The sequence below is a fragment of the Amia ocellicauda genome, chromosome 14 (genome assembly GCF_036373705.1).
Source record: "Amia ocellicauda isolate fAmiCal2 chromosome 14, fAmiCal2.hap1, whole genome shotgun sequence".
Lineage (NCBI taxonomy): Eukaryota > Metazoa > Chordata > Actinopteri > Amiiformes > Amiidae > Amia > Amia ocellicauda.
In genome coordinates this window covers 6540734-6568523 of record NC_089863.1, presented here as the reverse complement: position 1 = coordinate 6568523, position 27790 = coordinate 6540734, and the positions used below count along the sequence as shown (strand labels likewise).

Below are 27790 nucleotides of genomic sequence, written 5' to 3'. Positions count from 1 at the left end.
TCCTCTCGATCCGGAGAAGTAGCGACTCTACTCCGAGGCTCTCCCAGATTACTGAGCTCCTCACCCTATACTGAAAGTTGAGTCCAACAACCAGGCATGGATTTACGCACGGGCCTGCTGGGCACTTGCCGCTCAAAATATCTTCCCTAAGGGATAGTGGTCTGGGTGGTAAGACCGCTCCCTTACCAAATGGACAGATTGTTTCACAAGAGTGGCTATTATACTCTCCATCAACTGGATGGGTGTTCTGCTTTTCATGCAAACTTTTCTCGACCAAAAGACACGCCTTATAGGATGGATTCAATGACTGGAAGCACCCAGAATGGATTTCTGAACATGAGAGGAGTCTTGTATGCTGGCCTTACTGCATAGATCTAAGAACACTCATGGACTCAGCTCTGGTCAAACAAAATGCTGGAGAGAAGGAATACTGTAAAGAGGTACTGAAGCGTGTGGTGGCTGTGATAAAGTTTTTAGCAGAAAGATGTCTGGTGTTCAGGGGGATGACGAGCTCTTAGGTTTGCCTCACTATGGTAACTTTCTAGGAATTTTAGAACTAATATCTCAATTTGACCCATTTCTATCACAGCATATTAAAATGCGCGGCCAGAAAGGAAGTGGAAATGTTTATTAAAGTATGGGAGAAAAAACTAAACAAAACAAATTAAAGGATGCAAAATATTTTTCAGTCATCATTGATTCAACACCAGATTTGCCCTATGTAGACCAGTTAACATTCATCTTCAGATTAGTAAATGAGAAAGGGAATGTGATCAAACGATTCATAGCTTTCAAGCCCATTTCAAGTCACACAGGTGAGAGTTTGTGTTATCATGTCATTAAAATGGTAAACTATCTTGGGTTGGACATATTAAACTGTAGAGGCCAATCGTACAATAATGCGAGCAATATGTCTGGCAGATAGAATGGACTGCAGGCTCACTTAAAATGGATAAATCCATTGATCCATTATGTACCGTGTGCTGCTCACTCATTGAATTTGGTAGGTGTAAACAGCATACACAGCAGTAGCCTAGAGGTTGGAAAGTACTTTAATCTGTTACAGTCACTGTATTAATTTTGTTCTGCATCTACTTGCCGAAGGGGAACATTATTCAAAAATACAAACTTTTCACTCAAGCATTTGTCTAATACTCTGTGGAGCTGTAGGGCTGAGTAATATAGCAGTAATATACAGTAATATAAGAGAGGCCTTAAACAGTATAGCTGCAGATGAGTCTGAAAAACAAGTATAAAGTCAATCATCGACATTTGGCCCAAGGTGCTCTGGTACCAAGTACACTTGTTCATTATGGACAATCCATGACAGTAGGCTGCACCCTCTTGAGCACCATACCCACCTTCTCCAAGGCCAAATACTCCGAACTGCTGTTTGGCACATAAGCACAGACAACAGTCAAAGTTTTCCTCTCTGAGACAAGAAGCCTCATCAAGGCGACCCTCTCGTCTACAGGGACCTGGTATCCCTGTTCTGGCCGAGGTTCTCGTGCTCTTTATCGTCACCATTATGGGGGTGTTTGGGTGGATCGCTCTTAGTCTGGAACCTCGCCTCAGACCTTTTTGCCAAGGGAAACCCTACCAAACAACATAGCTCCAAGGTTCACAGGATCACACATACCCTTTCACCAGGACAAGGTTACAATCCTAGGAAGGGCACAATCATAGGTCTCGAAGTTTATTTAAATTGATGATGTAATTTCAAGTCAGCTTGTAACAGAATCGTTACATTGTGTGTTGGGGAGGGTTATGAAAGAAGAATGAAGAGAGGAGCTGCATCGTCAAGCTCCTAATGATTCTGCTGCTCTCCCATTGCAGCCTAGCATTTTTTACACAGTATTTTTTTCATTAATTGTGATCCAACAGTTATGTCTCTATCTGTTTAATTACTTTATTAATCTGTCCTTGAGGGATCAAATATATTTTTCATGTCAAAAACAAGTTTATAATAAGAATTTTGTTTCTCCTGAGACTTGACATTTTGTATTAATAATTGAATAATGTTCAGTTTTGGTTAAGAATAGTAATTTGTGTAAAGTGTGAGGAATTTACTACATAGTTAATAAATACATTTATAATTTGACTATGGCATATCTGTGTCTTTTTATAATCTGTCATGTTGATTTACATAGTACAGACAAAAAGGGTCTTCAAATTGAAATATTAATTTACGTTTCTACTTCTTAAGAGGATTTATCTTTATATAGATAGCATATTTTGAGAGATGAAATGCTAAAATTTGGGATGAATGAAATGTAAATCTTCATTTTACGAGCTTTAGAATTATATATAATGAATGGTGAATTGAAAAAATGACACTGATTTATAACTCTTAAACACCGGGTGTGTAGATTTTCTTTCAATGCATACTTGCAGGCCCTCCTTTCTTAAGTGACTCAAACGGCAATAGTTTATACCCTGTTTTGGACATGAGTTCATATTTTACATTTAATTTCAAAATGAACTACCTGATTATATAACAGCAACATTTTCTGTTAAATTATTTTCTATCAAAATATTTAATTTCTTCCTGGCTGCACTAAGAAAGACTTTTTCTGCACTGTTAGACACAGACTATTCACAAGGCAGCACAATGTGTCCCATTAGGATGGCAAATGAAAGAGGATGAGATAAAGCAGTGTAGGTTTTGGAGTTATATGTAATGATGGGATATGATCTCCTCTGCTGGGACTGTGACACAGACTTTACCCAATGCCTGTCACTACCGTGCTGGGATGTGGCTTCTGTCTGGGTTTCCCTGGTCTATTGCAGGGGTGCCAACTAGGTGTATACTCCTTTAATTAGCTAATCAGACCATTTCAGTCACAAAGGGCTTGGCTGGAATAAAAGACAGAAGACTTTGTATTGCACTTATGTTGTAAGTCTCCCTGGATAAGGACGTCTGCCAATAAATAATAATAATAATAATAATAATAATAATAATAATAATAAGACTAAGCAGTGCTCTTCAGCAGCTCTGGAGGGCCTCAATCCAACACATTATACATCTCTATGTTTATCTCTATGTCTACCTATATTTGCATCTATATGTACTTGGCTTTTTACATCACCTGCTAAACCTGTTCAATTAACCAATTACCAAGCTTAGGTTGGAATGGAAGCCAGAAGACACTCTGGGCCTTGGGGACCAGGTTGACAGAGCACAGCTGACCTACAGTGTTCTCTAGCAGGGGCTCAGAGAGAGCTCTGGACCTCAAGCGCCACTGTGATACTGATTTACATTCTGAATCTTGTATCTTGTAAACAACATTATAGAAATAGAAATCTGAAGCATTAATATAAATGTATGTTAATTACAATGCCACAAAAATTAATAGTTTCATGCCTGAATAATAATAATATCCCTACCTGTATAGAGCATAAAGTTTACAAACAAGAGGAGGCCATTCGCCCCATTGAGCTCATTTTGGTGTCCATTAATATCTAAGTGATCCAAGGATCCTATCCAGATTAATTTTAAATGTTCCCAAATTTTCAGCTTCAGCCACATCGCTGGGGAGTTTGTTCAGATTGTGACGCCTCTCTGTGTGAAGAAGTGTCTCCTGTTTTCTGTCTTGAATGCCTTGAAGCCCAATTTCCATTTGTGTCCCCGGGTGCGTGTGTCCCTGCTGATCTGGAAAAGCTCCTCTGGTTTGATGTGGTCGATGCCTTTCATGATCTTGAAGACTTGAATCAAGTCCCCACGCAGTCTCCTCTGTTCCAGGGTGAAAAGGTTCAGTTCCTCAGTCTCTCAGTAGGACATTCCCTTCAGACCTGGAATAAGTCTGGTTGCTCTCCTCTGAACTGCCTCTAGAGCAGCGATATCTTTCTTGAAGTGTGGAGCCCAGAACTGTCCACAGTATCCAGATGAGCTCTAACTAGTGCATTGTACAGTCTGAACATCACTGCCCTTGTTCTCAATTCTACACTTTTGACAATATATTGGATGTGATTTTCTTCAAGATTAAATTGACGAACCATAAAAATACCTTGATTAATTTATAGAAATTAAAATGTTGGATTAATCTTGTGTGCCCCCTTTAGAAGTCTCACACACAAACACATGAATATTGACTTTATTACTAAAATCACAATATCTACTTTTACTTTTGGTACTTGAGTACACTTGAAAGTAGATACTTTTTTACTTTGACTTAATTATTCAAGTATGCATCCCAAGGCAAGAAAGTTAACTAGTTTAATATCGGTCTTACCAAAGCTAATGCTTGTAAAAAAAAAAAAAAACGAGTGACATGTAATGTGCATCTGTATCGTAATTGTATATTTTACATTATATATTAAACAAATGTCGTGAAGTTGCGTGCATCACTGGCAGCTGACCTTCAGCTCCACACAGTCAACGTGTCGCCTGTCTGAGAGCAAGACTGCTTTTCTCCCGCCTCCTTGAAGGCGATTGGCCGCATGAAGAAAATGACTGACAAGTGTGTTCTGCAGGTGATTGGCCACATGAAAAGTGATTGACACGCATTTCCTGCAAAGTGATTGGCTGCACACAGACTTATTGCGTTACTCCTCCCACATCCCAGTGTCTGCGGGTCTGCAGCCAATGGCGGCGCTGCATAGTAACGCGGGCGGGATGTGGGTTTGAAACAGCAGCTGCTTTTCCTCCATTTTTCATTGTATCTGCGTTTGATTGTATTGTGTGGCCGGTGTTTATTGGGCGAGAGACCGAGAGGCTGCGCTGGAGGCTGCGGGAGCTGCGGGCGGCGAAGCGGAGTTTGAGAAGCGGCGGACACGGAGGAGGAGAGACCCCGGGAGCTGCCCTAGGTAACTTGTTCATTGTGTTCATGTCCGCTGGTTAAAGAGACGCGATGCGCAGACGCGATGGGCTGGATCTTATTCTGTGACGCATCTGTGCGGCTTCTCATCAGGGCTGAAAATGCGCATCCGCTCGTTTCATATTAAAATGCTGTGGCTGTGTTCACGACACTTCTCTGCGGCGGGAGTGCAGACGGGAGTCTGTGCGTGACGTCACGGTCTGCGCAGACGGAGTGTGCACAGCTGCGTCAGCGCAGCTGCAGTCTGGGCAGAACAGTGTGTGTCGGAGCTGAGAGGTCAGTCCTGATGAAGAGGAAGATCCTGCTGCACCAGCTTCACACTTCACAGTGTAATCAGAAAATGGGCCATTTAATCAGTTCATATCACGTTAAGTAGTGGCAGTAGCACATGCGGTGAGGTCTGTCTCTGATTGATTCACGTCTTTGTCAATCAGCGCTCTTTTGAAATGTAAGTGTATTGTACTGCTCTGCATACTTATTCAATAGTATTGCTCCACTGATTTTAATATAAAAAAACCGCCTTCAGTATATCTGATGCCACTTACTGTTGAAACATATTTGCTTGGGGTTCGTCTAACGCTGGTCATAGTTTAAAGTCTTGCCAGTCAATCTTTTGGCACAATTAAACTTGTCCCGGTTTCTGTTTTTTTTTATATATATATATATATATATATATATATATATATATATATATATATATATATATATATATATATATATATATATATATAATGTATGTATATGAATGTATATACACTCACCTAAAGGATTATTAGGAACACCTGTTCAATTTCTCATTAATGCAATTATCTAACCAACCAATCACATGGCAGTTGCTTCAATGCATTTAGGGGTGTGGTCCTGGTCAAGACAATCTCCTGAACTCCAAACTGAATGTCTGAATGGGAAAGAAAGGTGATTTAAGCAATTTTGAGCGTGGCATGGTTGTTGGTGCCAGACGGGCCGGTCTGAGTATTTCACAATCTGCTCAGTTACTGGGATTTTCACGCACAACCATTTCTAGGGTTTACAAAGAATGGTGTGAAAAGGGAAAAACATCCAGTATGCGGCAGTCCTGTGGGCGAAAATGCCTTGTTGATGCTAGAGGTCAGAGGAGAATGGGCCGACTGATTCAAGCTGATAGAAGAGCAACTTTGACTGAAATAACCACTCGTTACAACCGAGGTATGCAGCAAAGCATTTGTGAAGCCACAACACGTACAACCTTGAGGCGGATGGGCTACAACAGCAGAAGACCCCACCGGGTACCACTCATCTCCACTACAAATAGGAAAAAGAGGCTACAATTTGCACAAGCTCACCAAAATTGGACAGTTGAAGACTGGAAAAATGTTGCCTGGTCTGATGAGTCTCGATTTCTGTTGAGACATTCAGATGGTAGAGTCAGAATTTGGCGTAAACGGAATGAGAACATGGATCCATCATGCCTTGTTACCACTGTGCAGGCTGGTGGTGGTGGTGTTATGGTGTGGGGGATGTTTTCTTGGCACACTTTAGGCCCCTTAGTGCCAATTGGGCATCGTTTAAATGCCACGGCCTACCTGAGCATTGTTTCTGACCATGTCCATCCCTTTATGACCACCATGTACCCATCCTCTGATGGCTACTTCCAGCAGGATAATGCACCATGTCACAAAGGTCGAATCATTTCAAATTGGTTTCTTGAACATGACAATGAGTTCACTGTACTAAACTGGCCCCCACAGTCACCAGATCTCAACCCAATAGAGCATCTTTGGGATGTGGTGGAACGGGAGCTTCGTGCCCTGGATGTGCATCCCACAAATCTCCATCAACTGCAAGATGCTATCCTATCAATATGGGCCAACATTTGTAAAGAATGCTTTCAGCACCTTGTTGAATCAATGCCACGTAGAATTAAGGCAGTTCTGAAGGCGAAAGGGGGTCAAACACAGTATTAGTATGGTGTTCCTAATAATCCTTTAGGTGAGTGTATAATCACAGCTGCTTTTTAGTCCCACTAAACAGTAATCACTCGTTAGACCACCTCCTACCTGTCTGACCCTCACTGGTGCTGCTACTACTGAGACTACAGCTGCTTCAGAGGAGACTTCGTTGATTATGCTTTAATATATATTTAATTACTTTAAGTAGTTTTCATTAATTTATGCAACAAACACTGAATGTACACTTTTGTCACAAAAACTAGTGACCGATGGTGTAATAAAATACAAGAGAGCGGATTGTGATTAACTTTCCTTTAATCTCAGAACCAGTTCAATATGGCAGCACTTTCCTTTTCTTGACATCTGTACTGTATCTGTCCCACAAGAGAGTACAGTATATGATTATGTATATTGTATGAGGTATACTGCCAGCTATCAGGAGAATGCTAGTAATGAATATGGTTGCGGAACAATATACAATTAAACGGCAGACACAACAAAACCCCACTGTAGTCTATGAGGGATGTGAATAATTCTGGAGGCAACTACCTGTTGGGCTAGTTAGTAGTATTACTAGATGTAACGTTTTTTTTCCTTCTCTGGTTGAATGGGATCCTCTCATTTATTTTGCCAGTTGGGTCTTTTGACACAAACGTGTCTGTTTGAAATTATTATTATTTTTGGACACAGCTTCTAAAACCCGTTTTCTGTCTGTAAAATATGTTGTGCGCTTGCTAAATGTATCCAAATTACAATCGTAATCATCATAAACATGTTCACATTAGCGTATAAAGGTCACGATACACTAGTAAAATAAGTGTAACAGACTTGAAGTGGTTGTGCCACACACACATTTAATAAATACCAGACATTGATATTACAGTATAGCAACGATGTAATGTTAATGGTAAAAAAAAAAAAAAAAGCAATGTACAGTGAGGGGAAAAAGTATTTGATCCCCTGCTGATTTTGTACGTTTGCCCACTGACAAAGAAATGATCAGTCTATAATTTTAATGGTAGGTGTATTTTAACAGTGAGAGACAGAATAACAACAAAAAAAATCCAAAAAATTTCAAAAAAGTTATACATTTTATACAGGTAACGAGCTGAGACTCTCTTAAAGGGAGTGCTCCTAATCTCAGCTCGTTACCTGTATAAAAGACACCTGTCCACAGAAGCAATCAATCAATCAGATTCCAAACTCTCCACCATGGCCAAGACCAAAGAGCTGTCCAAGGATGTCAGGGACAAGATTGTAGACCTACAGAAGGCTGGAATGGGCTACAAGACCATCGCCAAGCAGCTTGGTGAGAAGGTGACAACAGTTGGTGCGATTATTCGCAAATGGAAGAAACACAAAATAACTGTCAGTCTCCCTCGGTCTGGGGCTCCATGCAAGATCTCACCTCGTGGAGTTTCAATGATCATGAGAACGGTGAGGAATCAGCCCAGAACTACACGGGAGGATCTTGTTAATGATCTCAAGGCAGCTGGGACCATAGTCACCAAGAAAACAATTGGTAACACACTACGCCGTGAAGGACTGAAATCCTGCAGCGCCCGCAAGGTCCCCCTGCTCAAGAAAGCACATGTACAGGCCCGTCTGAAGTTTGCCAATGAACATCTGAATGATACAGAGGAGAACTGGGTTAAAGTGTTGTGGTCAGATGAGACCAAAATCAAGCTCTTTGGCATCAACTCAACTCGCCGTGTTTGGAGGAGGAGGAATGACCCCAAGAACACCATCCCCACCGTCAAACACGGAGGTGGAAACATCATGTTTTGGGGGTGTTTTTCTGCTAAGGGGACAGGACAACTGCACCGCATCAAAGGGACGATGGACGGGGCCATGTACCATCAAATCTTTGGGAGTTTATCGCTCCCAAACGCCTATATATTTGTTTTTTTCGTTTATTATGTATATTTATATTTGGAATTCAATATGTATGACACTAGTTTGATCATATAGTATAATGATATAACTTATCGGTCTTTTTTTGGTTGGCCAATCGCCTTCCTCATTTATCAGAGTAAGGCGGGAGAAGGAATGAAGAGGAGGGAGCACATGTATCTCCGCGGTGTTACAATCTAATCATTTGTGTTGATGTTAGTAAATGTGTCGTTTTGAGGTCCTTAATCAGGAGATGCAACTGCTTATCAAGTTGCATGTTTATTTTACAAACAGACGGTTCGTGGAAATACGATCCATGTTACACTCGCTTTAAGATTTTATTTAAAGCAATGGAAATTAATAAAAATAGTTATTAAATGTTTGAATTACACACTAATATCTAATGCACACACATACACTCTTATACATACACACACAAGGTTTCCCGCAGTGCTATTCAGTCTAACCCTGCTAACACACACAGTTGCTACAACGGTGTAACCCCTGACCAAAAAAAATGTGTGAGCGAAAAAATAACCAAAAAATAACCCGTCGCCGGGCTAAACTCCATCCCCGCTAATTTAGATATATAATATAATAATATTTGTATAAAATTAAAGAATAATAAAGTTTCTTTGCATTTTAATAAATTGGAAATGCAGAATGTTTCATTTTCTTTTCATTAAGATGTTGAACTGGTACAACAGTTAATAATAATAATAATATTATAATAACTATTTTGTATGAACATGTGCTGTACCGGTAAGTAGAACCGAGACGCGACAATCAGAGGAGAAATGTCCCTGTAGCAAACCTGGATGTGCTAAATCTGTAATGTGTTGCATTCTGCATATATTTACCATGACAGCCTGTATGTGGTATTTGTTAGTTTTGCATATTTAATGATTAAATAAATACTTGTTTGAATGTCTTTGGTCGTATTTTGTCGTTTGATTGGAGAAAAACAAGAAATATCGAGAGAGATATCGTGTATCGCCTAAAAACATCAGGATATAATTTTACGGCATATCGCCCAACCCTATTTCTTGGTAAACTATTCATATACGGATTCATAACACTTCAATAATTCACAAGTGTGATACGTGTATTTTTGTATGTATTAATAGCTCTATTTGGGGGGGGTTAGGTTTGTTGGACATTAAGAACTGTTCGATCTAAATCAAGAGACGGTAATTGACTGGGTTTTACTCATCATTGAATACCTACTGTATCTGTTTTGTATGATTTATTAAGAACTCAGTTTATATTGGGGCTTTATTTATGTAATTTGCAAGTGAATGTGCAAAATAGTATTGTCACAATACCAACATTTTGGTACCGATAACAAGTACTCCATACTTTTCCTAAAAAAAAAGGTGGAGACAATGCGTGGCTGAACACGCATGTGCGTGCAGTGTGTGCGTGGTGTGTATGTGTGCAGTGTGTGCGGTGTGCGTGCGGTGTGTGTGCAGTGTGTGTGCAGTGTGTGTGTATGTGTGCACGGTGTGTGTGCGTGTGTGCAGTGTGTGCGTGCAGTGTGTGTGCAGTGTGTGTGTCTGTGTGCAGTGTGTGTGTGTGGTGTGTGTGTGTGTGTGCAGTGTGTGTGTCTGTGTGCAGTGTGCGTGTGTGTGGTGTGTATGTGTGCAGTGTGTGTGTGCGTGCGGTGTGTGTGTCTGCTTCAGGCTGTCAACACTGATCGTGTTCGTGTGTCACAGCTTTCTGCGCCGGATACACGACTGTGATCGGATGACGTCACACACATCTTATCAAAGAACACCTTTCTTCACAAATACTGCAGAAATCCATGTGATTGGATGACTATTGTTTTCTATTGTTTTAATATTTCAGTTTACATTTTTTAAAATGGAATTGCCAATCATTTAAATGTCTCAATTAATTGGGTCTATTAATCAACTATTGAATTGATCTACGATCAATATTTTCTCTAGTTAATCTAGCATATATATTAATTAATTAATTCATTATAATGGCTGATGATTTATAAAGTTAACACTAGAAGCGCTGACATTTTGAAGTACATACAAGAGCCAAAACCTTTTATGTTAACCGATATCTCTGTAAACGCTGTGGTAAAGAAAGGCAACCCAGCTAACACAGTGTTGTCAAAATGTTGTACAACATTGTGGCAACACTGTGTGTTAGCAGGGGAACGATTTTATAAAACTAGCACAAATGTAGAAGGTGTATTTCAATGGAAATCTGAACATAAAACATTACAGTGATTGGTATAAATATCAAAGCACTTTGTTTTCTAAATGCGTACACTGCACAGTCAAAACAAATAAATGAAACCAGTGTTTATTTGCAGTGTAATCACTCAGTGTCCACTCAGTCCGACTACAGTTGTAAGAAGACTGTAGACAGGCGAGGATGAGATTGTGACTTTAACTTGATTTGCATTTGTGTAACCTACACCACCCCCGGTTAATTTATAGTGAGGAGGGGGACCTCACAACCTCCTTTTCCCACACAGGCTTGGCTCAAATCTCGGGCACACACACCAATAGCAGCAAGTGGTTTGTAAAGAAACAATTTATTACAACAATGTTGCACAAATATTTCAAAGGGGCAAGAGTTCAAAAAAGAGCTAAACTATTTTAAAATGCCTTTAATTTAGGGGCAATAAAGAATAAAAATAAATAAATGGGCAATTGATTATTCTAATAAAAAGTATTCATAAAACAAGCCCAACTAAATATAACCCAATAAAACACAACAACCATAGCCCAAGCTCCAATACCCAAGTCAGTTGTCCACTCCAGATTCTCCTCAGTCCAAAAAAGTACACTTAGTTTCTCCCAGTCGGAAATCCTCACGACCACCGCAGCTTTTCACTTCTCCAACCATCCGCCACCAGTAGCTCCCACCTCCCACCTCCCAGCTCTTTAAAGTCCACATCTTTGGTTTCAGAGAGGTGGGGAGGAATGGAAAAGGTGCACAGATTGGTCAGTCAGGGGACCAACACAGGTGCACTGCATTTGGGCTTGACAGCTCATAAGTAACAGAGAAAAACCTGTGCAATCAATTAACTAATTAAAGTAATGAAACAAAAACAAAAGGCATTACAAAAGTGATGATACACACAATAGTGCATCAGCATATAATACTCAAAAGAAAAATAAACAACCCAATAATACAAATCAACCAATGATTAATTAACCCATAATCACCGATAAGAGAGCTCAAGCACCATCTGCAACATTTATGCAGCTAAAACACCGTATGGATATTTTATACATACTTTTAGGAAAAGTCACGAAAGGGTCTGCACAGTGTATTCAGGAATGCCAAGTAATTCAAATTACATCTGTGAAACTGACCAGCTCAGCTCTTCTATAGTGTTAAATTATAAAGTCGAACAAGCAAGATATCACACCAGGAGAGCTTCTGTACAGTATCCACACACAAACTGCAGGGTTACAAGCTGCTAATGCGAAAACTACAGTCTAGCTTTGGATTCAAACTGGATTCGGAATGAAACTCTGAAGACAAAGTAAAGGTTTTCTGTTTAATTTGCAAGCAAAGCTTTTCTTACAAGGGCACTGCGAGTACAGTATCATTTGTGAGCAAAAAAACAATTTGCTGTAGCGATTTATAATTTAGTTTCCTGATTATAATGATTTAGTGTTTTTTTTTTTTTTATATGCATTATTTTTATTTTATTTGTACCATTCCCGTCCAGCGTTGTTATACTGCAATATCAATGTCCAGTATTTAATTATTACTGTGTGTGGAACAACCACTTAGACTTATTTTACCAATTAATCAACTAATGTCTATTGATTAACCGATCAAATATTTGTATCGACTGACAGCCCAGTTATTATTAGTATTATCATTAATAATGTTGATAAGAATAATATTATGTGAGATTTACATTATATTTGTTAAAATAATTAATGTAATTATTTAATAAAACATTGACTTTGCCAAAGTGTCGATCTAAAATTGTCTATGGTGTTGACAATGTCAATGTTTGTCATTCACCTCCACTATCTAGGGGGCAGCAGAAGTTGCAAACCCTCTTTGATTGTATTTCCTCTCGCAGCCACAGCTCGCCTCCCACAGCAAGTTTTCCGAGCTGTGCTGGGCTGCACCGATTCAGCACAGATTTCTGCTGGTGGTGATAAGTGTCGTAATGAAACAATTCAAGAACTCATTTATCTGAACTCTGCATAACTGTGCTTTACAAACATGTTCTGTGCAGAACTGCACTTCACGAACGACACACTTTCTGCGTGGCTCATATTACCCCGAGTCTGTGCTGTTTACACGCCAATAAACCTACATCACCGATTTCAGTGTTCTTCTTAAAGAGACTGATGCCTGTTAGTAAGATCAAATCGTCATTTGCATAATTAAAAAGTATCTTTTTAATTTAAATGCTGGTATAGTACTGTTTTCAAAACTGTAGTACTGCTGTACTATTTCAGTACCAGTATACAATGCAAAACAAGTTAAAAATGTTTGGTGACCTATTGTCTGTGATTAATTGCCGGGAAACGCCTATTCTGATCTGCTCTCTTGTCCTCCCCCAGGAGCTGTAGAGGCCAGCGCTCTCCCTGACTTTGGGTGAAGCAGCCCTGTGAGCAGGAGTGGGGCTCCAGTCTGAGGCAGGACACAGATCCCACAGCTTCTGAAGACAAAAACAGTCTGTCTGAGCAGCACGAGAGCAGACTCAGTCAAATGGAGCTCAGTGGACTGGAGTCTGGCCACATGGTGGAGCCACAGACTGTGGGTTTAACACAGGGACTCAGGGCACTGGGATCTGAATGTGGACCCAGTGCAACTGATGCTGAGCAAGACTCTGCCAGTACACAGTGTGAGCCCAGTGTTGTGTCTGTTCAAATTAAGACAGAGGACAGTGAACTGGAGTGGGAAATGCATACGGTTGTGAAAGATGAACCCTGTGATCTTAGAATATCTGAGAATATTACAGGAGGCCTCTGTAAACTGGAACCGCAACTCCCTGTAGATGAGTTGTGTGACACTGACTCTGTTGCCTTGAGGACGGGGCTCAGTGGAGGCAGTGACAGTGCAGTGAGGGGTGAGAGCACATCTTCACACTGCAGACAGCTGCGTCCTGGACCCTCCAGCTTTGACTCTCCTCCCTCCAGCACAACTAGGAAACATCGAGGCTGCCATCACTGCCCCCAGTGTGAGAAAACTTATAGGAACTTTGGAAGCTTAAAAAAACACCAATGCATTCCTAGAGGGATAAGAGTGCACTGCTGCAGTTTGTGTGGGAAGAGTCTCAATTGTGCAAGAAGTCTGGTAATTCACCAGCGCATTCACACAGGGGAGAAACCATACAGCTGCACCCAGTGTGGGAAGAGTTTCACCCAAGTAGCAAACCTTTATTCTCACCTGCGCATTCACACGGGAGAGAAACCCTACAGCTGCACCCAGTGCGGGAAGTGCTTCACCCAAGTAGCAAGCCTTAATTATCACCAGCGCATTCACACGGGAGAGAAACCCTATAGCTGCACCCTGTGTGGGATGAGTTTCAGCCAAATAGGAAGCCTTAATTATCACCAGCGCATTCACACGGGGGAGAAACCGTACAGCTGCACCCAGTGTGGGAAGAGCTTTGATTGTGCAAGAAGCCTGGCAATCCACCAGCGCATTCACACAGGAGAGAAACCCTACAGCTGCACCCAGTGTGGGAAGTGCTTCACCCAAGTAGCAAACCTTTATTCTCACCAGCGCATTCACACGGGGGAGAAACCATACAGCTGCACCCAGTGTGGGAAGAACTTCAGTCGGGCAGCACACCTTCGTTCTCACCAGCGCATTCACACAGGTGAAAAACCTTACACCTGTTCCCAGTGTGGGAAGAATTTCATTCAGGCTGCACACCTTCATTCTCACCAGCGTATTCACACGGGGGAGAAACCGTACACCTGCTCCAACTGTGGAAAGAGCTTTCATTGTCCAAGAAATCTGGCAATCCACCAGCGCATTCACACAGGAGAGAAACCATACAGCTGCACCCAGTGTGGGAAGTGCTTCGCCCAAGTAGCAAACCTTTATTCTCACCAGCGCATTCACACAGGGGAGAAACCATACAGCTGCACCCAGTGTGGGAAGAACTTCAGTCGGGCAGCACACCTTCAATCTCACCAGCGCATTCACATGGGGAAGAAACCGTACAGCAGCCAGTCTGGTAAGAGCTTCACTCGGGCAGCAAACTTTAAAATCACCAGAGCATTCACACGGCTCAGGAAATGTACAGCTGTCGGAAGAGCTTCAGTTAGGTAAGTGTGTGCAACACAATGTGAAACCTGTGCGAAGAGGGTCACTCTGATGAAGCCATTACCAGAATCCCTGTAACAGGTACAATTATTGTGCTGGTTCGTGTCGCACACAGTTTCATATAAGGGCGTAACATCAAACTTGGGCGGATTCTTGAGTTCTGCCATCCGTCATGATGTTTGAAGTTTGAGTGCAATCCCTGCAGCAGTTTTGGTGATTTGAATAGCCTCAAACTAAAGTTTAGATTTTTGCCATTGCCAGGGTGGAGGAGGGAAAAATAAATGTACAATTTCAGAAATTCAGGTTTACGGTTATTCTGCCCAATTACAAGTGTAAGCTAAAGCATGATGTTAAAATTATTTGTCTTATGGCTATAGTAGATTTATGTTATTGTTTTTTGTTTAGTTAAACAGTGTCTTTCAAAAGTGACCCTATCACAGTTTTCACATTGTGCTGCTTTAATGTTTGCATTCAGGACACTTTGAAGTAGGAATTAGTATATGTTATGTACATGTAAAAATAAATCCGTCAACAGAAAATGTAAAAGTCATGATTACATAAGTATCCATATAGCCTTTTGTGTGGCAAACCTACATGAATTCAGGTTCACAAACTGACCTTAACAAGCCACACAATTAATTGAATGGCCTCTGTCTGTGTGTAATAGTAGTGGATTGCTTGATTTCAGAATTAAGCCACCCGTCTGTGTGAGGTTACTTGGTGGTTATCAGTCTTAATTAAATCCCTTAAAATACAATAATATGAAGATGTTCATCATTATTATGACTGTGGTTTGGAAAATGGGTTTTAGAAGGCGTGTCCATAAAAACCAAAATTAAAACCCCATATTTACTCCAAGACCACTGTGTGGTGGTCCGGACCACTGTGCATATAAGTATTTTTTAAGCAGACTGCAAAAGCCAGACACAATACAAAGGGAGAGAGTCTTGGGTTCTGGCGAAAAACAAAGCAACAAAACAAGCACACAAACATCTACACAAACAGGGTGCTCTGGGCAGTCAGGGGTAGTAGTGGCAGTCCTCCTTCTCAACGGTTAGCTCCCTCTACTGGGAAAGATTAAATAGACGCAGCACAGCTACCGCTGATGTCACAGCCATGAGCCCACAGCCTGTTTGGGAGGGAGCGTCCTGTAACACCCTCTCCCCCTAGAAAAGGACCGCCCAACAGGTGGGCTGGGAGAGAGAGAAAGGAGGGAGAAGAGGAAGGGACAAGGGATGAGGAGGGCAAGTGCTGGGAGAGGAAGTCTGCGTTGAGATGTTGAGGGCCGGGGCGGTGACGGACTCGGAAGTTGAGGTCCTGCAGGGCGAGATACAACCGAGTGATGCGATGGTTAGTGTCTTTAATGCAGTGCAGCCACTGTAGGGGGGCGTGGTCCATTTCCAGGGTGAAGGGACTTCCCAGGAGGTAGTACCGGAGCGTCTCGACAGCCCACTTAATGGCAAGACACTCCTTCTCAATCATGCTATATTTACGCTCCTGGGGGGACAGTTTTTCGCTAAGAAAGTCCGGTAAGAACCGGTGATAATATCCAGCAAACCCCAAAAACTGCTGAACTTCCTTTTTGGACTTAGGAGGTGGAAAGGAGGCAATAGCAGTTACCTTGTCAATGACTGGCCTTACCTGTCCCCCCCCCAAGAGGTACCCCAGATACTTGGTCTCCCTCCTCCCAACTGCGCACTTGCCGGGGTTTGCCTTGAGCTCCGCCTGCTGAAGGGACCAGAGCACAGTTGCTACATGGACGAGGTGGCTGTTCCAGTCACTACTGAAAATCACCACATCATCCAAGTACGCTGAGGCATATTGTTGGTGGGACCAGAGTACACGTTCCCATCAACCTTTGGAAAGTGCCCGGGGCTCCGTGCAGTCCGAAGGGCATAGTGCGGAACTGGTACAAACCCCGAGGAGTGGAGAAAGCGGTTTTCTCTCGGGACGCTGGACTGAGGGGGATTTGCCAGTATCCCTTGGTTAAGTCCAGTGTTGTAAAAAACTGAGCAGCGCCCAGCCAGTCCAGCAACTCGTCCACACGGATCGAATCGAGAATCGAGTGCTGCCGTCGGGCTTTGGCACTAAGACTATAGGGCTACACCACTCCGACTGTGATTTCTCAATGACTCTCAGCTCCCGACATCTTCAGCACTTCCGCATTAACAGCCTTCTTTTTATAATAGGGGGTGCGATAGGGTTTTACACGCATGCAGGTGTCCGGTTCCGTGTGAATGTGGTATTCAATGTGAGCACGGGTCGGTGAAAAAAGACATGCTGGAAGCAGTTCAATAAAAAGCGAACCTGCTGTTTCTGGGTGTTTGTTAAATTGGGATCAAAGCGAACCTCAGAAATAGTGGGTTCAGACTCCTCATTTTGAGAGGAACTAGTAGCATATAATGCTTCCTCCTCTTGCCACTTCTTCAGCATGTTGAGGTGCTATATCTGCTTTTCTCTCCTGGTGACACACCTCATAATCAACCTCACCTAATTGAATACGTACTGTATCAGTTATGTATGATTTATTAAGAGCTCTATTGGGGTTTTAATTATGTAATTTGCAAGTGAATGTGCAAAATGTCGGTGACTTATTGTCTGTGATTAATTGCCGGGATGCCCCTATTCTGATCTGCTCTCCTGTCTTGTCCTCCCCCAGGAGCTGTAGAGGTCAGTGCTCTCCCTGTCTCTGGGAAAAGGGCTCTCATTGCGCTGCAGCCCTGTGAGCAGGAGTGGGGCTCCAGTCTGAGGCAGGACACAGAGCCCACAGCTACTGAAGACAACAAGAGTCTGTCTGAGCAGCACGGGAGCAGACACGGTGAAATGGAGCTCAGTGGACTGGAGTCTGGCCACATGGCGGAGCCACAGACTGTGGGTTTAACACAGGGACTCGGGGCACTGGGATCTGAGTGTGGACCCAGTGCAGCTGGTGCTGAGCCAGACTCTACCAGTACACAGTGTGAGCCCAGTGTTGCGTCTGTTCACATTAAGACCGAGGACAATGAGCTGGAGTGGGAAATGCATACGGATTTGAAAGATGAACTCTGTAATCTTAGAATAGAGATTATTACAGGAGGCCTCTGTAAACTGGAACCACAGCTTCCAGAAGATGGACTGTGTGACACTGACTCTGTTGCCTCAGTGGGCTCAGTGGAGGCAGTCATAGTGCAGTGAGGGGTGAGAGCCCATCTTCATCTTCTCTGACTCTCCCCCTAAAACACAACTAGGAAACATCAGGGCTGCCATCGCTGCCCCCAGTGTGAGAAAACTTATAGGAACTTTGGAAACACCAATGCATTCCTAGAGGGAAAAGAGTGCACTGCTGTAGTCTGTGTGGGAAGAGTTTCAATTGTGCAAAAAGTCTGGCAATTCACCAGCACATTCACACAGGAGAGAAACCCTACAGCTGCACCCAGTGTGGGAAGAGTTTCACCCAAGTAGCAAACCTTAAAGAACACAAGCACATTCACATAGGACCAGATTTAAATTAAACAATGTATTTTGAAAATATATGATCACACTAATGATTTATCAATTGTTTTTCTTCTGAAAGGACAGTATCCCCCATTTGCCAGCATGCTTGTGTTATTCTGCTTCATTGTTTATTTATCCACAATCTTTATATTTTTGTGCAATATAATGGAAATGTAAAACAAAGCAAAGGTTTCTAAAAACAAGTGCTGTTTGGATTTGTTTGCAAAATGCATAGAAGACCCCCAAAAAGCTTAATGTATGCCGTGAAACTGTAGGAGAGCGCAGGGTCGAGGGTGACTCCTAGATTTTTAGCGGAAGAAGAAGGAGAGAGTGTGGTGGATTCCAAGGTGGATGGTGTGGTGGATGGAGATGGGGAGGTCAGCAGAAGGTGAGGAAGAGGGGGGGTAAAACAGGAGATCCAATTTGGAGAGGTTGAGCTTGAGATGGTGCAAGTGCATCCAGGTGGAGATAGCAGACAAACAGGAAGAGATGTGAGAGGGGATGAGACGGTCAGAAGAGGGAAAAGACAGGAAGATCTGGGCATCATCAGCATAGAAGTGGTAGGAGAAACCATGGGATGCGATGAGGGGGCCCAGGGAGCGAGTGTAGAGAGAGAACAGGAGGGGGCCCAGAATGGAGCCTTGGGGAACACCTGTGAGGAGTGATCAACGGTGTCAAATGCTGTGGAGAGGTCAAGGAGGATGAGGACTGAGGAGAGGGAGGCCACCCGAGCACAGCTGAGGGAGTCAGTGACAGCCAGGAGAGCCGTCTCAGTGGAGTGAGCTGTGGGGAAGCCGGATTGCAGAGGATCAAGGAGTGAGTGTTGGGACAGAAAGTCAGAGAGCTAATGGTGGACCGCCAGCTCGAGGAAGGGGAGTAAGGAGACAGGGCGGTAGTTCTGAGGAGAGGTGGCGTCAAGGGTTGGTTTCTTGAGGAGAGGGATGACAGCAGCTTGTTTAAATGCAGTGGGGAAACCGCCAGAGAGGAGTGAGGAGTTGAGGAGGAAGGAGATGAAGGGGAGTAGATCAGGAGCGCAGGTGGAGAGCAGAAACTTCAGCATCTGAGAGAGGTGAGAATGAAGAAAAGGAAGCTTGATCGTGGGAGGTTTGGGTGTGATGGGTAGGAGGGGGGACGGTTGAAGAGCTTGCGGATGTCTGCAATCTTGGAGGAGAAGAAGGAGGTGAAATCATCAGCAGTGAGAGATGAGGGAGGAGGAGGGGAGGGGGGCAACTAGGGAGGAGAAGGTGGAGTAGAGTTTGTGGGGGTTGTTGACGGTGGATTCAAAGGGCGATTGGAAGTAAGATTTCTTGGCTGAGGTGAGTGAGGAGGAGAATGTAGACAATAGAGAGCGGTAGACTTCGAGGGCAGCTGGGAGTTTGGTCCTTTTCCACTTCTGTTCTGAGGAGGGGAGGGATGGGCAGGACGAGACGTGAGAGGACAGAGAGTCAAGGGAAGAGGTGAGGGAGGAGAACAAAGAGGAGGTAGCACAGTTGACAGATAGATGGGAAAAACAGTCAATGGAAGGTAAGAGAGTGAGGGCAGTGGAAGCAAGGGTGGAGGGGGAGACAGAGCGGAGGTTACAATAGAAGGTGACAGAGGGAGTGGGTGGAGTTGGGAGGGAAAGGGAGAAGGAGATGAAGTGGTGGTCTGAGTTACTATAATGAAAATATATTCAAATTACAACCTCACACGACGCTTCCAGAAATAAATGTATTAGCCTGGCATTTCCACAGTGCGGAGCAGGAGGGGGAATCAAACATAAGAGATTAATGACAGGCCCCACACCGTCCTCCTGATGAAGAAGAGGCAGCCAGTGGAGCACACACACAACACAGAGATGAAGGCCAGGTGGGATAGGCACAGCTCTCTGCCCCAAACAGGGAGACGACAAGATTGCATATCAAGTTAAAGACACAATGTGTCTAGGAAAGCTGAAGCAGATTACAGTACAGCAGGGGTATAGAGCACTGTAACTCCATATTGTACTGTACTATACTCCACAGCACAATACTGTACTGCACTTTTTTGTATTAAACTACTGAATAAACCAGTGTAATGATTTATAATAACGTTAGCATTAAAAATAATACTGACATGTTAATGGTCAAGCAAACTAATCTGTTTCTCCAGACGGTGCATCTGTTTCCTCCACAGGAGCAGGACCGGACTTACCATTGGGCTTGACTGGGCTCCAGCCCATGGGCCCCGCCAGTACGGGGCCCCACCTGCTTACTTTAGTTTGTTTTGTTCAGTTATTTGCCGGTCATTTTATTTTTCATTTGAAGTTTGCTGAATTATTTCATTTGATTGACTAAATGACATGTCAGTGATCTTTATGTTTGCCGATTGGTTATTGGTGGTTACAATGTGTCGCGTTTACACATCGTGTTACACACCCGTCTGCATTAGATGCTGTTAACATGGCGGACAAGCGGTATTGGATGGCGTGCTTGAAAGAAAACTCAAAAATGAGAGACCGCAACGCGAAAGGAAGCACTCAGCAAAATGAAAACGATCACTGGATTTTTCACACCTGCGACACCACAGCCTGATGTGCAAGCAGAGAATCTAGAGGACAACCTGCTGGAGGAAACCGCTGGAGTCAATCTGACTTCACGAGCAGGGCAGCCCATCAGTGGATCATCATCTCTTCAGTCAGAAGCCATTGGCTTGGTGGAAGAAATTTCAACTTTTTCAGCTACTGAACCAGATAGGCATGCTTTCTGAAATCATTGCTGAAGTAAAAGTGGCCAAGTACTTTTCTATTATTATTGATTCAACTCCCGACATGACGCACATCGACCAGCTTACATTCATCATAAGGTACATTTCATCCGAGGGCCTCGTTGAAGAGCGATTCTTAAAATTCCTCCCTATAGCTAGCCACACGGGGAAGGCACTGTGTGATGCAGTGCTCACAGTTTTACATGAGATGGGCATAAACATCAGTAACTGCTGAGGACAGTGCTATGATAACGCCGCAAACATGTCAGGAGTGTACAACGGGCTGCAAGCTCACATCAAAGATATTAATCCAATGGTAGAGTGGGTGCCGTAAATAGCGTATAGCGTAAATTAATAGCGTAAATTGCTGTGCAGAGACCGCAGATATCTTTAACTTCATGCAAGCTTTGTTCAACTTCTGCTCCAAATCCACAGCTAGATGGAAGGTGGTAACTGCAGGATTGCAGACTAATGAAAACCACCGCATTGAGACACTGAAATCTCTCTCTGACACCAGGTGGGCTGCACATGCACAGGCCACCAAGGCACTGTGCAGAAATTATGCCAATATTCAAGAGTCAATGATGAACATTGCAGAAGACGGCAAACAGAACCTGACAACACAACATGATGCAAGGTCACTGCATAAAAAAATGAACAAGCTTGAGACTGCTTTTATTTGCACTATGTGGAATCATGTCCTCCATCGCTTTCAGGGGACAAGTGTTGCACTACAAGCTGTGGAGATGGACCTGTGCAATGCTGTTGATTTGGTGAGGTCACTGCAGGAATATATTGTTGGGTTGAGAGAGGAATTTGATATGTTTGAGGCCCAAGCAAAAGCAATGTCACCCACGGTTTCAGCAACATACAAACAAGACACATGTGGGTGAGTCTGCAACACCGGAGATTCACTTGTCAGGAAGAGACAAATTCTCATCTGGTGTGTTTCTGGTTGTGATGGATAGTCTGCAGGCTGAACTTGATCGCTGTTTTCAGTCCTATAATGACCTCAACAGCACTTCTGGTACCCTGAACAACATATCATCTACCCTCTCTGCAGAACATCTGTGGAAAAAAACAGCAGATCTACAGAGGAGCTACCACACTGACCTGGAAAATGAATTTTGTGAAGAAATCATACAGTTCAAAGACTTCACCTGCTATGATGAGCCATCATCTACAAGGGAACTTTTATTGTCCATTAGAAAAAGAAAACTACAGACCAAATGTGGATGTTGCTATCAGACTTTACCTGACATTACAGTCACGAATGCAAGTGGGGAGCGCACTTTCTCCAACGTGGGACTGGTAAACCATAGACTGAGATCCACAATAGTACAGGATGAATTAAATCATCTCACTCTGTTGATAATGTCCATGAATCATTATTTTGGTGGATGTGCTGCGCTATTGCTCTCTGTACTGCAGTAGCATCGCATATTGATCAGTAGAGTAAAAGTACTCGGTGACATTTGGACCTGGCGTTTCACTCGCAGTGTTTTCACAGCACTGGCACAAACCCACGAATGATCTGTCATTCCCAGTATCACTGATGCCACTGAATCAGTCATGTTCATATACACAGCATTTCCAAAACGAGCTCTCTTCAATCTCCGTTTCCAGTCCATGTTTATTTGTGGGTAATCACTGTATCAGCTCAATCTGAATACAGCTGTAAGAAAACACCTGTAATGCTGTACAATGCGTGTTTTTCAAGCACATGAAAGACTGTAGACGGGTAGAGATCGCTACTGGAGCGCCAGACTGACTGTATTGTAAAGGGAAGGCAGGATTATGCGTAATATTTGAGTTATTATGTATTTAAATGACCGGTCAAAATAACCAGATTTTGGCTATTCTAGGTAAATGTGTTTATAACGTATTTATTTTCGCGTTTATCCAGCTAAAACGCGGTAGGCATGTTTAATACATATATTTAGGAAAAGTCACGAACGGGTATGTGCAGTGTCTTTAGGAACACAGAGTAATTCAAATTTTAATAACCAAATCGGTCAAATTGACCGGCTTGGTGCTGCTAGTGTTAAGCAAGCAACCTTAAATATCAGTAGTTTATTCATACTAGAGAGAATCTGTACTGGATTAGATTTGTATATTAAAATTACACAAACAGTTATGTTAATAGTTGTATGTATCAGTGCTATGTGTATCATTGTATTGTAGCAGTCAGCCAGAGTCACCAGAAAAATACAATTCGAGTCAACATGGTGGGGGAGTAATTTTTGGACAACTACATCTCCATTTGACACCCCAAAAAAGGCAGTCCAAGTCAAACCACAACGTAGTCACTACCACAGTCATTTTCATTAGCTCTGATTGTCAGCATTTTTAGGAATGACCAGAAGACAGCTGCTGCCTTTGACACACCTGCGACTGCTAGAAAGTTCAATAATGAGTCAGTGCAGCACAGCACATAATCGTGTGCAGATTATAAGAGATGCTTTCATTTTGATCAGAAACACTGGTCAGCTGTCCATTCAGTCTGCTGAGTGACAGGAGTGTGAAGCAGCTGATCAGAGCAGATCTTTGTCAGACACAGCAGTTAGACATCAGTGTTTGTCTGGAAATTCACACAGTTCTGTGTCTGACTCCATTCTCCAGCAGTGAACGGCACTAATCTGTACCACACATTAAGTACACTATTGTGGAACTGAAGCAGTTCATAATACTTTATTATTATTTGCAGAATCCTTACCAAGGATGACTTGGTTGACAGATTTTCCAGTTTAGTGTGTTCTGATGTTTTTTGAATGATTATTCACTGTTAGTTTCAGTTTTTAACAGTGTTGTTAAAATGTGACTAATCACTCTTATAGTGTTTATATTTGAGTCATATTTGTATTCTAATCTGAATTGTTACTGAATTTGTAGATTTCACATCTATGGCATTAATCACTTATTTTTCTTAAATAAAAATGTACCTTAACTCTGCTGCAGTTCTTTCTGTTGGGTGTGTCAAGGATGTTGTTTTTCAGAAGATGAGAGAAACCTTTGAGTATCAACAAAAATGAATTCACGATCCACAAAAGTCAACCACAATACTCTCTGTTTTTCCAAGGCTGTTGGATACAAAGGGATTGGTAGGTTTAAAGAAAAATGTCACTAAGAATAACCTTATGAGAAGACTATGGAACTAAAGTCATAGTGTTATGTCTCAATTCAGTTTTAAAAGTGAATCGGAAGAAATTCCTGCTAAATTACATACTGACATAATGGCTTCAGTGAAACAAAAAGTAATTGTGTAAATTGAGGGCCCTGACCCTGTTTGTTTGCTTCATTATTATCTATGTAGGCTGGGATAGTGACATGTCCTCCCTTCTACTGCTTGTTCACCTTTTGCCACCATTACAAGAAGGGAAAAAGAAATCTGTTAAAATAAGTGTCCGTGATGCTGTCGAACATGTGATAAAATCTCACAAGGTATGCATTTCAGAACAGGATAATGCCTTTTTTGGTTCCTATAGCTTAATCATATATAATTTCCCCCCTTATAAACTTGTTCTTTGTATCGATATAGGGGTTGCAAGTTTGTTTAATGTTAATGTAACATACTGTATTTTAATGATTACAGAAGTTATTTTTCTAATCAGACTAATGGATATCGGGACAATAACCCCCTTCTCCCCTTGGTGTGGACATACACACACCATTGTTCTGAGAACTGCAGAAATTAGTATCATAGAGGGTATAGGTGTGCCACTATAGGCGGGTGAGAGACTATATTTTGAGGAATCATTTTTTTTTATGTAGTTCCACTTTACATCTTGATATAGATATATACCACAACATAGTACCAGGGTATTTTTTTTATATATATATTATTTTTTTAATATTATTTGCAATTTAGAATGGTCAGTGCTAACTGCACGTATGTAAATATTTCAACAAATGATAAAACAAACTTGTCTGGTTGTAACGCATGACCTTTTATTTTGACATTGAGTTTGTATACAGTGCATCTGGAAAGTATTCACAGCACTTTACTTTTTCCACATTTTGTTATGTTACAGCAGGGGTCTCCAACCCTGGTCCTGGAGAGCCCCTATGCAGCAGGTTTTAGAGGTCACCCTTCTATTGCCAATTTATAAACACCTAGAAGTATTTCAGTCAGATCAGTGAAGCTTTGGTTTGGTAAATTCAGTAATTTAGAAACCATTTAAGCAATTAACAGAAAACCTGCAGCCTCTCTGAGCAAGAGCTGTCTTGGTTGATTTGCTTAATTGATTAATAACTCACATGTGTTCCTAGAATTTAGAAATTGGTGATTTAGGGTGACTTATAAGAAACTGGATTGGGGCTCTCCAGGACCAGGGTTGGAGACCCCTGTGTTACAGCTTTATTCCAAATGGATTAAAATTCATTATTCTCCTCAAAATTCTAATGACAATGTGAAAGAAATTTATTTGAAATCTTTTCAAATTTATTAAAAATAAAAAAATAAAAAAGCACATGTACATAATTATTCACAGCGTTTGCTCAATACTTTGCCACCAATTACAGCCTCAAGTCTTTTTGAGTATGATGCTACAAGCTTGGCACACCTATTTTTGGGCAGTTTCTCCCATTCTTCTTTGAAGGACCTCTCAAGCTCCATCAGGTTGGATGGGGAGCGTCGGTGCACAGCCATTTTCAGATCTCTCCAGAGATGTTCAATTGGGTTCAAGTCTGGGCTCTGGCTGGGCCACTCAAGGACATTCACAGAGTTGTCCTGTAGCCACTCCTTTGTTATCTTGGCTGTGTGCTTAGGGTCGTTGTCCTGTTGGAAGATGAACCATCGCTGCAGTCTGAGGTCCAGAGCGCTCTGGAGCAGGTTTTCATCAAGGATGTCTCTGTACATTGCTGCATTCATCTTTCCCTCGATCCGGACTAGTCTCCCAGTTCCTGCCGCTGAAAATCATCCCCACAGCATGATGCTGCCACCACCATGCTTCACTGTAGGGATGGTATTGGCCAGGTGATGAGCGGTGCCTGGTTTCCTCCAGACATGACGCTTGCCATTCAGGCCAAAGAGTTCAATCTTTGTTTCATCAGACCAGAGAATTTTGTTTCTAATGGTCCGAGTCCTTCAGGTGCCTTTTGGCAAACTCCAGGCGGGCTGTCATGTACCTTTTACTGTGGAGTGGCTTCCGTCTGGCCACTCTACCATACAGGCCTGATTGGTGGAGTGCTGCAGAGATGGTTGTTCTTCTGGAAGGTTCTCCTCTCTCCACAGAGACACGCTGGAGCTCTGTCAGAGTGACCATCGGGTTCTTGGTCACCTCCCTGACTAAGGCCCTTCTCCCCCGATCGCTCAGTTTGGCCGGGCGGCCAGCTCTAGGAAGAGTCCTGGTGTTCCAAACTTCTTCCATTTACAGATGATGGAGGTCACTGTGCTCATTGGGACCTTCAATGCTGCAGACATTCTAATACTGTTGGAAACCGGCTACATTAAAGTATATAAGACCATTTTAATATGCAGTGATGATTAAAGCACAGTGATTCAAGTATCTCAAGTGCATGCCTGTCTGACCCTCACTGGTGCTGATACTACTGATACTACAGCTGCTTCAGAGGAGACTTCAGTCTCAGGGTTTAAAAATATATTGAATATGCTTTAATATAGACAAATACTGAATGTACACTTTTTGTCGCTAAAACCCACTGTAGTCTATGAAGGATGTGAATAATTCTGGAGGCAACTGTAGCTGTTGGCCTAGTTAGTAGTATTACAGAAGATGCAACATTTTTTTTTTTCCTTCTCTGCTAGAATGGGATCCTCTCTTATATATTTATTTTGCCAGCTGGTCTTTCGACACAATTAAATGTGTCTGTTTCAAATTGAAATTGTTTTTTTTTTTTTTTTTTTTTTTTTTTTTGGACACAGCTCCTAAAACCTGTTTTTTGTAAAATATGTTGTCGACTTGCTAAATGTATCCAAATTGCAATCATAATGATAATAAACATGTTCACATTGTACCCTCGCCAGGATAAGCGGTTTCGAAGATGGATGGATGTTCACATTAGCGTGTCCTAAGGGTGCCAATGTATTTTTTATTACTATTGTCTTTAGAAATCCAATTTGTATGATTAATTATGTATCACATTAGAGATAATATTGTTGATATTGTAATTATTAGTATTAATCTTTTTAATAGTCGTTACAATAATATTATCCATGCATGATACTTATTATATTATGGTCAGGAACTCTTCATGGCCACCTGGTGGTTGGTATGACAATGTTTGAAAGCTTGACTGGAAAGAGTGCCAGGTGGAGCTAATAGTTTTTCAACACCAGCAGTAATGAGAGCAAGAGTAAAAGCTTTTTAGTTCTTGGTTTGGTGATATTTTTTTTTTAATGTAAGCAGTTCAAGTCCAGTGAATAACCTGAAATGGTACAAAGGTAAGTGGTAAACTGCCAGAGGTTACACAGACGGTCACAGATCACTCAGTTTCAATCAGATTTCAGAGAAGCATAACAGAGCCTCCGGACCCCCTCACTGTAGGGTCCAGCAGTCAGGCCTGTAATGTTCTCTTGGTGTTGCCACACATGCACTCGTCCACTTGTCGAGAACACTAGCCAGTTGAGTGTCTTTGTGACTGAAGCTCCTGCCATTTGTGCCCCAATAATAACCCCTCTTTCAAAGTCACTTAGATCCTTTCCTCTTGCCATCTTGA

The 27790-nt window shown here is 42.3% G+C and overlaps 1 protein-coding gene across 1 annotated transcript; it reads left to right on the top strand.

Annotated features, from left to right (window-relative positions):
* Window positions 1–4632: 4632 nt before the first annotated feature.
* On the top strand, window positions 4633–18313 carry LOC136768470 (zinc finger protein ZFP2). Its single transcript, XM_066722698.1, has 3 exons — window positions 4633–4806; window positions 13198–14825; window positions 17574–18313. Exons 2-3 carry the CDS (start codon window positions 13346–13348, stop codon window positions 18086–18088), a joined length of 1995 nt encoding a protein of 664 aa, XP_066578795.1. The 5' UTR covers window positions 4633–4806; window positions 13198–13345; the 3' UTR covers window positions 18089–18313.
* The last annotated feature ends 9477 nt before the right edge of the window (window positions 18314–27790 follow it).

Bases quoted from the DNA above. Each gene is read 5' to 3' on its own strand.
- LOC136768470 (XM_066722698.1), top strand. From the start codon at position 13,346: ATGGAGCTCAGTGGACTGGAGTCTGGCCACATGGTGGAGCCACAGACT. The intron at 14,826-17,573 runs GTAAGAGCTTCA...GTCCTCCCCCAG, and splicing joins ACCGTACAGCAGCCAGTCTG to GAGCTGTAGAGGTCAGTGCT.